This window comes from Labrus mixtus, chromosome 6, assembly GCF_963584025.1.
Source record: "Labrus mixtus chromosome 6, fLabMix1.1, whole genome shotgun sequence".
NCBI lineage: Eukaryota > Metazoa > Chordata > Actinopteri > Labriformes > Labridae > Labrus > Labrus mixtus.
In genome coordinates, this window is record NC_083617.1 from 28,804,688 (window position 1) to 28,821,002 (window position 16,315).

Genomic DNA, 16,315 nt, shown 5'->3' on the forward strand with positions numbered 1-16,315 from the left:
CACTGACAAAGCTTCTTAACATCTTGCCTGTATCTCTTTAGCTTCTTAACATATTGTCTGTATCTCTTTAGCTTCTTAACATATTGTCTGTATCTCTTTAGCTTCTTAACATCTTGCCTGTATCTCTTTAGCTTCTTAACATCTTGCCTGTATTTCTTTAGCTTCTTAACATCTTGCCTGTATTTCTTTAGCTTCTTAACATCTTGCCTGTATCTCTTTAGCTTCTTAACATCTTGCCTGTATCTCTTTAGATTTTAACAAATATTTTAAGTTAAAAAGCTAAATGACTTTAGCATCACTTGCATGTAGCATCTATGAGCTTTTTTAACTTTTCACCTTTACATTTACATTTTTCCCAGTTTTAACTTGTTGACATAAACAATAGCACAAAACTCTGGCATTCTGTAGCTAGTGTAGCTAGCTTTCGAAATGAATCATTGTAGATTGAGGGTCACCCTTACAAAGTTTAAATACTAATCCAGCTCTACTATAACTTGTCTATGCTTTTGTTGCTGTCAGTGATTTTATGTGCCTTGTATTTAAGTTTAAATTTTCTTCTGGGCGTAATACAAAACAAATGAGCGCAATTGTGAGAGCTTGCGTTACAATTGAGCTGGTGTCAGGATGTGATTAGCCTGGCTTAATCTGAAATCAAATGAGGAGAAGAAACAAAAACCACGTTCACAAACTTTCATTGTCTTTACCGTGCAACACTTTAGATATTGAAAAACTTCACATCTTAATCTAAGACAGCTATGAAACCAAAATATTTTACTTTTCCTCAAATACTTTTTTTTTCAGTCTACAGAACACAACACGTACACACACAATATGGAGATTCAATGAACAATCTGCAAAGGAGTCATTTTTACATAAAGACACTTTATTAGCTTATACATACATCTCTGGTTATAATCATTAGTTATATAATACCAAGAAGTCAAAAATAATAACTGTAGTTATATATTTATAAAACTAAGCAGATATACTACTCTTGACTTTTAAAAACATAATATGTCTTTGATAATATATCATAGTTCTTGTATTGATGAATCAGTCACAAAATCTAGAAAAGAAACTCACAGGATGAAGAGGTTATACATCATGGATTCAGGATAAATGTTTATGTCTGTATGTGTTTATCATTGTGAGCCACTGTGTGTGTGTTGTGTCTCATTTTCCTCACATCCACGTATCTAGACAAGAATAACACGTCTCGATTATTCCATCGAAGAGAGGAGATTCTGTGAACACTGCTCTGAAAAAGAAAGTAAAACATACAGGGATAAATTACCGCTCATATTTTGGAAAGGACAGACATCTCTGGAGAAGTCATTAGCACTGATGCTGATCCCGCTGAATCGAAGCTTAGCTGTCACTAATCATATCCGCTGTGGTGGATCTCTAATGGATGCTTAAAAACACATTTTCAACATCAACTTTCAAAGTTTGTTTTCCCTCAGTCAGTGAGTCTTTTTAATTTATTCTTCTGACCTTGGACTGTGTGTGTGTGTTTGTGTGTAAATGCTTTTAGTGAATTCTAGTTTCTGTTTAAAAGCAAAGTACAAAACAGAGTTTAGAAGGTACAGTATGTGTGGGAGCATTAAACCATCAAATAAAATAATCTCGATAAACCCTCCCACAGTTAAAAGAGGGGTTTTTTTTCAAACTAGCTGAGGAAATAAAGAGACGAAAGATTATCCTTTTTTATTAATTATTGATTTTAAAGATGAAAATTCAAGTTTCAAGAGCAACAAATGAAATGTGCTTAGCTGTTTTCTGAGCTATCTGACATTGACTGTATGTTAGGGGCTAGCTTAACTCATAGACTGTATAAAACATGGAAATAAGCTCAGTGATGTCACCCATTGGTCACATTGGAAATGATGCCTCAAACTAACCTTCGGTCGTCCAAGACAGAGAGCTGGAGCTGATGCGGCCCTTAAAGGTAGATTATTTTTATTACCAAAATCTCAAATATAGCCTAACTAAATGTGTTCTTGAGTAATGACTTTAAAAAAGGGTCAAGTCAAACCCCCCTGGGTTTGTTGCTCTCAGCTCTGAGTTCACACTGATGGGAGGATGCTTCCTTCAGCTTCTTTATGTATCACTGATGTGTATTTTCCAACAAGCTCCTCCCTGTCCAACCATTAGCGCTGCTACCAAGTGGGGGAAGAGACACAGCCCCGCCCACTCATCTATACTCTATGTAGATACATAATGGCAGAGTTTCATGGAGGGGCAATAGACTTTCTAAACAGCTGAAAATACTTTTTTGGTCTGAAATACTTCAGAGAAATAAGATCCAAATCAACAGTGGGCTGCATATCTGAATGAAGATCTGTCATAGAAACATTTGCACTTGGTAGGAACATGAGGGAGGGGAGGGTGTGTGTGCAGAGGGACAGCCTTCTTTTGGTTTAATAAAGCACTTGCCCATCAGTCAGATCATCAACATGATCAGCTGATAGGCAGCTGATCATGTCCCGTTTTTATCAATAACTCTTATCCTTCATAAAAGCAAAACAGAAAAGTAAAAAAAAAACACCCCTAATATTGAACTCAGATTTCAATTATTAAAAACTTTCAGGATGCTTTATTCTGCCAGCTTGTACGGGTAAAGGAACAAGCTGTTGCTGCTAATGTTGGCTTTTAAGCTAGCAGTAGGCTAACTTTGGCTTTTTCAACTATGCAACAGTCTCGGTTTAGCGTTAGCATTGCTAGATATTAAACGTACAACCCACAAATCTCTGTGTCCTCTGGTTTTTGCAGCTTCACATCTCCTTAACATGCTGTGATGAATAGATGGTGAGACATGTTATCTCTGTCTGGATACCCAGAAGTTTGGACAAAAGACAAACACACACACACAACACCATATATATGACTGAACGCTGACACAAGGTTAAGATTACTATAACACTGTTGGTACAGTATAGGAACGGACCTTTCCACAAAATCTGAAAAAGAGCAGAAAATTAGCGAACATTTTCTCCCTAACTTGACAAGAAAATATGAATATTTCCCCAACACACATCCTTATATGTTCTCTCTGTAACCCTTTCATTTACAGCACCCTAGTTGAATGCCTGATAACAACACAGAAGCTACACAGACTTCTGAATATGGCAACTGTGACACGTTTACTTTTCCGTTAGCTTATTTCTATCTAGAGGTAAATGCTAGCTGTGCTGGTTACTCCTGTTTCAAATTGGATTAATTGTAATGCTTACATGGTTTTATTACCACACAAACAGTAGTTTAAGAAAAGCCTGGAAGTTTATTTTGCTTGCAAATTGGCTCAAACAATTATTCAATAATCAAAGTAAGGTTAGTAATTAGTCCTTGATTTGTTTCAACTCTTGTTAATTGCAGCAAAAAGTCCAACTGGGTAATAAACACAAGAGCTCAATAGCCAAATTGTCCACCATTATGGTGTGTATTGCTGGTTTCAAAATTTGCAAAAATTCCTTCCTGGTCTGCTGTAAAACATTATCTTTGATATCCACTAATTGCCGACTAAGTAGGGCAAAGTATATCCACTTTTAAATAGCACCACACATTTTGATTATTGGTGCTGTGATAATGGTTTTTTTTAATTGAGAAAGTTGTTTTTGGTGTGTGAAAAAATGTTTATAATAATCTGTCAACCCAAAAGACCTTAAAGGCTGTATAGGCGACTCGGGTGTTACACCCATTGTAGACAGTCATGACTCAGAGAGTTATTTTCAGAGGATATACTTGATTATATTTAAGTGTGAAAAATCACATATAAAGCCTTTAACACTGATGACATTCTGTCCTGAAATATGTCCTTTGTCAGACCAATGTAATGGAAAAAGTGTTTGAAACTACTTGATCTCAACATGCCTATCTGCTAAAATTTCACCTGGTAAGTTTTCTTAGTATTTAAGTTTGAACTCAGAATGTTAAACTGGGAATCAAAATTGTGAATTATTTTTCAATCAATTGACTTTTTGACAGCTGGTTCAGCTCGGGATTTACCGTAATATTTAGTGTTTAAGACACTTATTATATTTTTTTCCATCTATAAAGTGGTCTGCGATCCAGCTGACTAGAGTTGGCGAAAGTAAATTCAAGAAACAAAAACATAGTTAACCAAATTTAGTTGAAGTTAAGAAGTTAATAACGGACATGTGCACAGCTTCCCCCCCATTGTGTATTCAAAGCTCTTACTATGCAGTGTTCTGGGATACAAAGTGACGACAGATCAGGCTAACAGCTTTCACCAGCTTTTCTCCATCATCAGGTCATAAACATGCATTTAAACTGCTCATTATGCACATTTTAGACTTGGAGGAATCTGATGGAAATTGTCCTGCAGGAAGACAGTTAAACTTTTCCCCCCTAACACATTGTTTCTGATATGCAACTAATATTCAAGATTCTACATTAAGAAAAAGTAATAATGTTGAAGTGAAACTAAAGTCAAAGTTTACTACCTCATAGGCTCATAGCTTCAAATACACTAAGAGCTGACAATGGAGAAATAATAGAAGACGGTTCATTTGTAGTCACCAGCCTCAATGTTAACAACCGGAAACCTTCATGGATTGGCTCCAAAATCAATTGGTTGATAAAATAGAGCTAAACTTGTTTGTAGCCTGCCTGATTGGATAACCTTTTGTGTATCTTACCCAGTTGGACGTTGTATCTATGTTGCTGTTTTCCCAAATTGTTGAGTTCAATGTTACCACAAATGCCAGAAAAATGACGGCTACCGCTGCTCAATAAAACAAGAATATTTTTGCTTTCTTTAGTTAGTTATTTTGTGCTTTTAGTCCAGGGCCACAAATCTTTTTGTCAAAGTAGTTACCATTGTCTTGTGGTTGGGCATTAGGTTTTAATATTCACTGGTGTTGTGATTGTGTAGAGAAGTGGCTGTAAGCTCCAACGTTGGCATGAGAAGATACTCTTCCACGTTCAGTTTCATTCATCCAAAAGGTGTCTGTCTTTCCAAAGAGGTAGGACTATTTTGTTGGCAACACAACACTTCTCGGCTGTCTTTTTTTTAATTTTCTCCCCATAGTTTCTTCATTTTGGCAATGCAGGGATGATCCTTTGCCTGTCCGAACACTGACATTCAGTCTTTTCTGGTGGTCCACAGTAAATGCATAGCAGCAGCAACAGCAGCAGAAGACAGGGCAGAGAGAGTGTTTCAGAGGTTTTGCCTCCTTTGTTTTCCTTCTTGCACATATCTGCGTCCTTATTCTTCACTGCTTGACGTATAATTCCATGATCATTTATCCATCCAGTTATGCATCGATTTAATCGTCTATCCATCCATTCATCCTGCTAATAACCCTCTCCTTCTCTCTCCAGGGTTTGTGTTGTCAAAGCAGCATCTGATCAAGAGGCATGTCATGGTCAGGAGGCATCAAAGCTGAAAGACAAGAAAGGATTGGTGAAACTGCTGCATGCGGATGCATGTATTTGCATTTGTCTGTGTGTGTGTGTGTGTGTGTGGGTGTGCCTGTATGTGTGTGTGTGTGTGTGTGTGTGTGTGTGTGTGTGTGTGTGTGTGTGTGTGTGTGTGCAGAGCCTGTGCTCAGCAGAATGCCAGGATCTGTCGTGTCCAGGTAAAGATGGAGACTGATTTATTCCACCATTAGGAACTGCTTCATCATTAAATATTAACCCAGCGCCATCACTCACCCTGCGGCCAGTGCATTAAAGCAGGGGTCACACCAGGCTGACCTCTCATACTCTCACGCACACACACACACACACACACACACACACACACACACACACACACACACACACATACACATACACACACACGTTTGCCTTTTTCTTTTACTGCACGCCACCTTCAACAAAAAATTGCTTCTGGTGTCAGGTCAGTAGCTACTACTGAGGACATTAGGCTCATATCCTCAGGAGATTCTGGGAATCTGGGTTTTTTCCAACCCAGCATTGAAGCTAGTTGTAGTTTTGGCTGCACAAAATGGCCCAACACCTCCCTGAGACACTATCTCTGTTTTTTCCTTTAAAATTAGATTTTCAGGGGTGTTGTGGTTGATTTTGCTACTTTTAAAAACACTGTGAGATATTATCTACACTGCTTTAAAAAATCCAGTATCTTGCTGCAGCAGGAAGTGAATGAACAATACATATCTGTTTAACAGAGAATTTTACCTGCCAAGTAAACAAAGATAGAAAATAGTTTGTTAATAAAGCAGATACCTTCCTCAAGGGTTGATGGAGAATAAAACAGAGCTACAGTATGAACAGTATGACTTACACTCGGCAGGAGGACACAGAACAGGACAATTCATTCAAGTTAGGTCTAATTAGATCTGAGAAAAAAAACTGTGATAATAATGTTCAATGTTTATAACAATATGAAATATGATGAAAAAAAGCTTTTTTTGGCCAATATTATATTCTAGTTATCTTACAGAATGTGTGCTGTCTTGAATGTGTGTGTGCTTGTGACTCACCTGTCCCAGAGCTTTACACTTCTACAGGAGTTGGTGCAGCAACCAGCAGAAATCAGAGCTGCAAAGAAACACAGAGAAAACAATTAATAATCAAAACTGTGGCGGCACTCACTGTCAAATCTGTGTGTGAGTATATTGTGAGTGGCTGTGTGCTTAATCATCTTAGTCAATTTTCTTCCGATATTCCCAACACACACTCACAGTGAAAGGTGGATCTCCTCTACTCTGATCTGCTTCACTGACTCTACAGCACAACACTTTCTCTTTCTGTCAATCCACTTTAATGCCTGTCTTGGATGGGCAGCCACTGGCAGCACTTCCTGTTACCCATCATCCTCTCCTGTCGGTTCATTTTGTGACAGTTACTATAAATATGTCAGCATGTCTGAATCTGTTTCTGCTGCGAAATGTCTTTTTGAAATCCTTTGCATTCAGCTAAGAGAGGAGCATGATTTGGAAATAAATGATTTTAAAAAATGAACTGTCAATTAAAAATGTATGTCTGCCATGATGACAAGGAGGGAGTGGAAGCTGGTTTTTAATCCGTCTCCAGTTGTGACCTCTACAGTATCACAGCAGCTCACTTTCAGCTGAATAATGTGGCAGTTCTTAGAAATGGAGCTTCACTTCATACCACACACATAATCACACTGTCATCTAAATATCTGGTGATTTCTGCTGTTTCACTGCCAGCAGCTGTTTTTTGTGTCCTCAGAGGGAGATATGAGTGTCAGCCAAACACCTCAGTGTTTTACACATCACACAAACATTTCTTTTCATGTCCACATGCTGTTTCCCAGCAGGGGTCTTCACTTTTTGTCAGACGTATGTATGCATATATGGATAAACCATAGAGGGTGTGCCATATATCATGTGTACGGCAGAGATTGGCTCTAGTTTGGGGATGTTCCTTGAGACTAAATTTCCCTGCCAAAAAAATATAATTGAAAAAAAGATTAGTCAAGACGTTTAGAAAAACTTCAGAAAAAGTCAAAATTGAAGACCATTTATTTGACACATCTAAACACGAGTTCACAGCATCTGCAGGTAAACAATGTCACATTTTTTTGGCGAGTGCGGCTAACATTAGCAACTTTAGCACCGCTAACGTTCAGGCCTCCTTGCAGGTTATTGTCCACATGCCTGAATATGGTTTACGTATTACTCCAGTCCAATGATTACATGACAGTTTTGACGGACAAAGCCTTCATACTGTACAACTTAATCTCCATTTTCTAGATCAAAATACTGCCAAACCACTAGAGGCTCCAAGATACCATCTGTTGACTATGCTAGTCTACATCTGGGTAGTAGCTATAGCCATGACTAGTGGCAGACAGCTGCCTTACACACAACATTTAACTGATATCAATTCAAATTGATAAAACAATTATATATTAGTTTAACCTATAGTCATTTTGGTGGTGACAATAGCACCTGCATATAGTTGGAGATTAAAAGAAACAAGATCGTATCATTTGATACGATCTTGTTTTTTGAGGGGATAGCATGTTGACTAATGTGAGTAAGACGCCAACATAACATTGTTTGTTGAGCCTAATATGTTGAATATTCAATACTAGAATTCTAGTTATTAATTTGCTCGGATATTACATACATGACCCTGCACACATCAAAATTGCACCTCAAATATGTCAAGATCATTTATGAAAATCATTTTTAGGATTTTATGTTTTTGTCATGGCTTGGTACCCAGAATTAGGATATCTCAGGGTCCAGTCTTGTTCATTAAGTGGCATATTTAATTATAGAATGTAATCTTTTGGATATTGTCTGTATCTTTTATGAATTAAAGCGTATCGCTAAATTGCAGTGTTGTTCTTTTTGTGAACTTTATTTGAATAAAAACTTTAAGGCTGCAGTGAACAGACTGCTGCAGAGAAACCAGCTGCTTCCACCAGTTTACCACGCTTTGACTCGAGGCCTGCGGTACATGTTGTACAACTCCAAAGTGAGCATGTGGCGCAGCAGCTGGAGAGGAAGGGAGGCTGACCACTGACTGTGGTCATTTATCAACCCTCAAACACAGCTTAACCACTCGCGTGTGTGTGTGAGAGTGAAGGAGCAGGATATCCTCATTCGAACAAACTCCGTCAAATCTTTGGATCAACCTGTTTAGCTCCACCTCTCGTAAAAACCATTCAGTCACACTGCCCTCGTTCTAATGTTGACCTGCTTTATGCCTCTTGTGTCGTCTCAGTGGGCCAGGCTGTCAAAGACACACTCACACATACACGCGAATGCACACAAACAGGCAAAGAAGCACGGGGCCTCTGGGTTAGTTCACAGCTGTGTTCTCTGCCTCGCTTCAGTGCACCTCGCTGTGTGTCGGAGTGATGGACGGAGGAAGGAAGAGACAGGGAGAGAGACGAGTGTCAGGAAGCAAGAGAATGGAGGCTAGTAAGGTTGTGTCTTTGTGTGTGTGTGTGTGTGTGTGTGTGTGTGTGTGTGTGTGTGTGTGTGTGTGTGTGTGTGTGTGTGTACCAGCCTCTTTTCCTGATAGTTCTTTTTGTCTTCCTTTCCTTTTGTTGAGATAACACAGACCAAAGAGAAGAGAGACGGAGGATCTCTTTGAACAAGAGAACAGACCTCCTGTCCACCATCAAAGTGAAGCCACACACACACACACAAAAAGGTGGTGGAGGGACACAGCGGCAGCTTTTCTGAATTCAGAGTCTAATTTCGGCACAATCATAACCACCTACGCTAAAATACACACGCACACACACATGCGCGCGGGCTGAATATGCTGCATCTATTTGAATACATAACTCATAGAGAGAAGGCTCGGAGCAGACACCTGGGCACTTGTGTTTCAAATTTCGTCTACAAAGGGGATGGTAATATGTGTGAGTTCATGCGTGCACTTGTAAATGTGGCGTGCGTACATGTGTGTGATGGGCAGCGTTCTTAAAATGTGAGTTCCATTTAAATGCAAAAATGTTTCCGTGTTGTGTGGTAATAAGAGGAGAAAAGGGCTTCAAAGCTGACTGGAGATGAATTGTCGGGGAAGCAGCTGTTGGCCTAGTTAGAAGGCCTGTCCTTAACACATGCAGGACCTCTGATCGCACACACACACACACACACACACACACACACACACACACACACACACACACACACACACACACACAAAGCGGAAGAGGCACACACACACACACACACACACACACACACACACACACACACACACACACACACACACACACACACACACAAAGCGGAAGAGACACACACACACACACACACACACACACACACACACACACACACACACACACACACACACACACAAAGCGGAAGAGACACACACACACACACACACACACACACACACACACACACACACACACACACACACAGCCTCAAATAACACAAGTTCACACACAATGACACACAAGCTCCACTTGACCACGGCCACACAAGCTGCCATAGCCGTCAAACTTTGCCACAGACTTTTGCTGACCTCCCCGGGTGTGTCACCACTGAGTGTGTGTTTGTGTGTGTGTGTGTGTGTGTGTGTGTGTGTGTGTGTGTGTGTGTGTGTGTGTGTGTGTGTGTGTGCACTTGCAACAGTGGATCTGGACTCTTGTGAAAGTGTGTGTCCCTGATTATGCTGCACTGTAAGCATCCCATAATCCACCAGGGCCCTCAGGTCAAAGTTAATGACTTTCCTGCCAAATATCCCGAGGCTTCGCCACCTTCCTGACCCACTTGGTCATAAAAAGAGGCGCCACATTACATGTAATATACAATAAACCTGCAGCAGGCAATATCTTTATCGAAGTCGAACTCACCCCACATCATGAAACAAGAAGCTATAAAAGAGAGGAGTCTCATTTCAACAGTGATCCTGAAGATTTCCTCTGTGTGCTTCAAATTCTGGTTACTAGGGATGCAACGACACCTTGCAACACAATATACAATTTTTAATCAATTTGACAAGAAATATATATTGCAATATTTGGAATTTACCATCAGAGAGCGCTTTCTGCTTTTAGCTTCAATTTACGACATCAGTTGCTGAAGAAGAAAAGCCTACAGACATGACGGAAGCGAGTGAAGATTTTGAGGTTTAGAATACATGTGTTGTTTGAAAGCAGGCGTAGATGCGAGGTGAGCAGAACAGAGTGCAGATACTGCAAGAGTGTGATAAATGACACGTATAGCAAGACCAACGTGATGCAGAATGTAAAAAAGTGAATCAGATTCTGTCATGGATTGACCTCACTCTCATGTCTACATCAAAATAAGAAAATCATTACAAATTGTCATACATATTGTATAATGAAGCCTGTACTGTAATACGTATCATAAGAAGAGTGTTTCGTCACATCCTTAACTTTCTAACCAACCTGGCTGCTACTGGGAAATGATTCCACCTACAGATTGTGATTGTACCCCCCTCTGAGAGAAATCCCTATTTCTTTTAAACAGAACTATTGGATGTTCCATCAGCCTGTTTGATTTCTGGGTAATGAAGTCTGTACTTTAACATTTGATGTACAAAAACATTAACCTTGTAAAAAACTGGATTTTCTGGTCTACCAACGCCTTGATCAGACAAGACAATACCTACTAAGTGAAATAGAGCGCCACAGGAATGAGTCCTAAAACCCGGAAGTAAGTTAGCATTTGAGCGCCATGGGGTCTAACGTCTAAAAGTCAATGGGAATTTTGAATGGGTTTGTGGTTAAACGCCTGAAATAAGGTCTGTGGTTAACACAAGCTGAAGAGATGTTGGTGTTTTGTTAGACCACATAAACTACGTTAGGTAATACCCCCACTTTTTGAAAATTTTACTCGTCTTTAAAAAGGCGGTTGCTAACAAGTGGCTAAATGAGACTACAGTGGTTGTCGGGGACATTAAATGTCATCACGCCGGACACAGAGGACGGGAACTCTCTCACTAGTCGGAGATGTCTCCTGTAGGTTTAATCTTTAGGTTAAGGTGAATATTATGTTAGTAAACTATTTATTAAGCTACGTGGATTAGTTTATCGGAGATCGTCTGAAGCATAATGCTAGTGACTTCACAATCATCCGACCGTGGTGTAGTTAGCTTGTAGCATAACGTTAGCTTTTTACTTCTGTCGGCTGCATTAACGCTTCAAACATCATAAAAATGGTGTTCATCTGTGAAGATTATCCTGCTGAACAAAACACCTATGCTTCAGAAACGTGTGTTTGACTAGGCGAATTCTCGTTAGACCCCATGGCGATGCTACTTCCGGGTTGGCCAACAAAAATCTGTCATATGGTTTGTTCTCTATAGGCAGCAGTAGATCAGCAACTCCCATGATCTGCAAGATCAAAATACCATCTCTGTTTATAGGGACTGGTGGATTTAAAGAGATTTTGACTGCAGTTTATGGGTTTAAAATAACAGATCACAACATAGATACATTTGTGGTGGAATTCTTTCCTTAAAGTTTCTTAAAGTTGGATCAACAATCAGAGCCTCAACAGAGCAAACATTTTACAGGAGATCCTCGACATTCAGCAATATACAGCCATGTTTTGGCTGATTGTTCAAATGATCTACTTGACTAATACCAAAATAGTTTGAACATTGTAGATCCGTAAACTATAAATCTGCTATATCGTGTTAACATCACGATGGAGATGTGCACATATGCAGTAGTCATATCGCAGGACGTGCGATGCCAACTATGTGACCTGAGGCACATCATGCTGCCACATTCAATGGTGCAAACAAAAACCGCAAGTTTTTCTCTGTCTGATAGCAACTTCAGTGGTGACAGAACTGACCGTCGTGCAGGCATGGTTTGTGTTTCCCTGCGTGTTTAAATGTAGGCTGGAGATCGTGCTGCTGTCATAAAACCTGTAATGACGCTCGAGGCAGATGCTCATTTAAGTGAGGCTGATTTAAAATGAGGGTATTTCCCCTATCAGCGTCAACAGCTTGCTAATGCTCTGGACACAATTAAGGATAATACATTTTGATTGGTTTCAATATGAAGACAAATTGATCTGTTAGAATAGTCTCTTTTTTGTTTTAAAAATCACAAAATTGTATCCATCTATCCACTATCTATACTGCTTTTCCATTTCAGGTTTGTGGGGGCGCTTTGGGCGAATGGCACGGTACACCCTGGACTGTTCACCAGTCAATCACACGGCCGCCACACAGAGACAGATAACCAGCCACACTCACATTCACACCTACGGGAGATTTTAGAGTCAGCAGTTAAACTAACAAGCATGTCTTTGGACTGTGTGAGGAAGCCGGAGTGCCAGAGAGAGCATACACATGTACATGGAGAACATGCAGACTCCACACAGAGAGGCTCCTGTCCGACTGGGATTTGAACCAGGAACCTCCGCGCTGTGAGGCAACAGCGCCTACCACTGCACCACCGTGCATCCAAATCATGATATATAATGCAAAAAAACAAAAACTGCAATATCATTTTTTTCCAAGTTTTGTTCAGCCCTAATGAGTAGATTTGGATTTGCAGGGACTGACTGATGATGAATACACTACCTGGATGCTTTTGGTGTCATTCAAATGAAAAGCCAGACCCAACCAATGGTTTTGTTTAAACTCTAAAAGTTCTACTAAGAATCCAAATTTAAAGTTGAGGATTGATGCATTAGGCACATATTTACCACCACAAGTTAACACAAGCGATGGTTATTTACCTCAAACTGGCATCAAAAGAGACAAGATTTCATACTTCAAGGCTGAATAGCTCAAAACCAAACCTCACTGCTATATGAACCTTCAGACAAAGTTGCTGACATGTGCAGAATGGTACATTTGATGCTGGAGGTGGAGATGAAATGTATCACAGTGAGAGAATGCATACATTCACAGTAATTCACAGTACAGCAGGATGAAGAGTTATAATGTGTTGTTAAATAAATATGTGTTAACAGATTTTCATAAAGTGTTCATCCTTTTAATCAATTTGTATTTCACAAATTTATGAACAACTACAGATGAGCACTTCCGCTGTATGTTGCTTATAGTCAGAAAGTTTACTTGAAAGTAAAGCCTTTTTTACATAAGAGCAAAACTCCTGAAAACTACTTGAAATGTTTTAGGGTTGGCAAATGTGAGAGCGCAGCAGGAAATATTCGGGAAAAATCACACAGAGAGGATGGGTTGGGGTGATGAAGTGTATATTTTGTGTACTGAAAGTATTTGAGGACAGCACAACAAAATCCTAAAGGTTCACTTTTTTTTCAGGCTAAGATTTCAGTGTCTTCAAACAAACAAACTCAGACTGAGTACACTGATTAGAGACCTGGGGCCGTATTAAGAGTTACTTCTAGTGACAACATTCTAAGAACATTCTTTGAATCATGAAATTTTCTAAGAACTCTCCCTCAAAGTAAAGACTAGATCCTTGTCAAGATGAAAGTTATTCACAAAGTGTCTGAGCCTTTAAGAGAGCTCCTCAGGTGTAAAACTGTTAGGAGTAGTGAGGAGGACTTTTAACAGGATGAAGAGTTTCTCAAGCTGAGGAGAAAACAGAGAAATGTTCTCCAAACACTGATTAAGAATATTATTGACTCATAGTTGGGCAGAATAGACTCAATTGATTTGTGCAGACATTTCAAACCATCTTTGACTTTTTTCAGTACAAAGTGAGACATGTTGAGTTACTCTCCATGTGGTTACCTCCACAGGTGCATCCAATCACTAATGAAGACTCTTCATGGTGATATAACGGTCAGCATGTGAAGAAGCTGCTGCACAAGTGGTCATGTGATTTCAAACATCTGAAAAAAAAACACTGAGAGGCTTTTGAACACACAAAGTATGGACCTGTAAGAAGAAGTGTTTGACAGCTGATTTTGCAGTTGCCTATAGCAACAAAAGAAGGACACTTTCTGGCTTGGGCACTTCATGTCAAACTTACCTGCCACACTTTGTTTGATGGGGCCTTTAATGTTGTAAACTAGCCTCATGTTAAAGGCCTTGTAAGTCCATATAACAATATGAGTATCAGGGTGGTTTCATCTGTTTTTAAGAGAGGAACACTGTAGAAATGTATGTTTGCTATTCTTTCTCCATGCAGCTCATCCATCTGTGCTTAGCGCTGACACACCTACAACACAGAAGCATATACTGACAGCAAGAGCAGGAAGTAAAAGGTGTGCAGACCCCTCCCCCCACACATCCCTGTTTCACAGCTTTGCCACTTCAGCCAGGCTAAGAAGACGAGCCTCAAAAATACCCTGACGCGCTATGCAGAGTCTGAACCCTGGAGAATAAACTGTGCACACACAGGAACAGACGCAGATGCATCCGCTCGCTCTCTGCCTGTCACTCACTCACACTCTGCTCGTGCCTCCATCTCTGAGGGGGCTGCAGGCTGCAGGTGTGTTTAACCCTTTCATGTCACTGTTACGTCATGTTCTAGGACATTTATATCTACATTAAGCACACACGCACACACCACAGGCCATATCATGTGAAAAACACAATTGCTACTGTATGTAGAATACCAGTACTACTTTTTTATATGTGCTCTTTGTCATCAGTTAGTTTTGAAGGCCTAAAAGACACTGGACACAACACGAAGAGAAAACAGTGAAGATTATTTTTTAGCATTTCAAGAATGTAAGTAGACTGATGGAAGAATCTTCAACTTTAGTTTCAGTATTAGTAGGTTTAATAAATAAATAGAGGAAGATTTTTTTTTTTAAACAAAGAGGAAGTCATTTCTGACATTCGCGTTTTCTAGTAACGTTCTCGAAATCCATATAAAAATAATCTTTCTCCTCATTCATAGCACATACATAAGGTCAACGTTTCAATTGTATATTTGAAAAGGCCAAATGAAAATAAAAGTCTGAGTCAGAACGTTAATATGATGTTAAAATCTATCGGATATATTGCGTTTGTCCGACTAAAACTGGACTTTAAAAAAAACATATATACGCGTTAATCTGACTGAATTCATAGATAATGTAGTTGGGAGTCGATTTACTCTTTGATTGAGCTGTACCGACAGAACATTCCTGAGCCGGGATTTGATCTAAAAGTCCAACTGAATAAATACGTAGAAGAAAGTGATGAAGAAAACAAGACAACTGTATCAATATGGTGAGTGCCGGAGTGAGAACTGTGGCCCTTTCCGAATAGCCACAGTTCAGTATGCAGTACGTACTTCAGTAGGGAGTTTCAGTATACTGAACTCTCGTGGTCATTCAGTATGCATTTTTTGGGTCCACCTCAGTATACTGAACATTTCAGTATGGATACTAACTTCCGGGTTTCATGCAGTATGGGAAATGAATTGTATTTTACCACCCACAATGCAGTGCGATATTAAACGTAAATCGTCACGTCACGTCCGCCTCCAAATCAAAACAAACGAGCGTGGATTAATTGAATCAATTTTTAATCTAGAGTTAAAGTCCTGTCTGAAATCACTACTTTTAATTAACAACAGAAAATAAAACAAATGTCTGCATTATTATAAAACCTTTCCCCCTCTATTTAAATAATGATGTCACTATTTAAATGCATCTTTATTGGTTTATTTTACTTTATATATAGTCTTTCATTTGTACTTTCCTTTATGTACTGTATGTTATTTAGTTATTTAATCTGTCTTTTACTTGATTTACATTGTAATATTGTTTTTTGTTTACCTGACTGTATATGAGCATTACTCTTCTTGAATAAAGCTAAACAAAAAAACAAAACAAAAAAAAACGAGTGAATGCGGCCGGTTCGGGTAACGTAAATTACATCACTTCCATACTGAATGAATCAGAAGAAGTAGGAACAAATATCTGCCTACTGTGCGCGCCTACTGAATAGTAGGTACTAACAGTATACAGCA

The 16,315-nt window shown here is 39.4% G+C and overlaps 1 protein-coding gene across 2 annotated transcripts in view; it reads right to left on the minus strand.

Annotated features, from left to right (window-relative positions):
• Positions 1 to 4,477: 4,477 nt before the first annotated feature.
• The window catches only part of LOC132975920 (coiled-coil domain-containing protein 85A-like), a 41,423-nt gene continuing 29,585 nt past the window's right edge, over positions 4,478 to 16,315 (minus strand). For both annotated transcript variants that reach the window (XR_009673339.1, XM_061040817.1), the window contains exons 3-4: positions 6,468 to 6,525; positions 4,478 to 5,404 (exon numbers count right to left, since the gene is read on the minus strand). Coding sequence is in view for 1 of the 2 variants with exons in the window: in XM_061040817.1 (XP_060896800.1) it covers positions 5,389 to 5,404; positions 6,468 to 6,525 (74 nt within the window). In the remaining variant the exon portion in view is untranslated. The remainder of the gene's footprint in view (positions 5,405 to 6,467; positions 6,526 to 16,315) is intronic.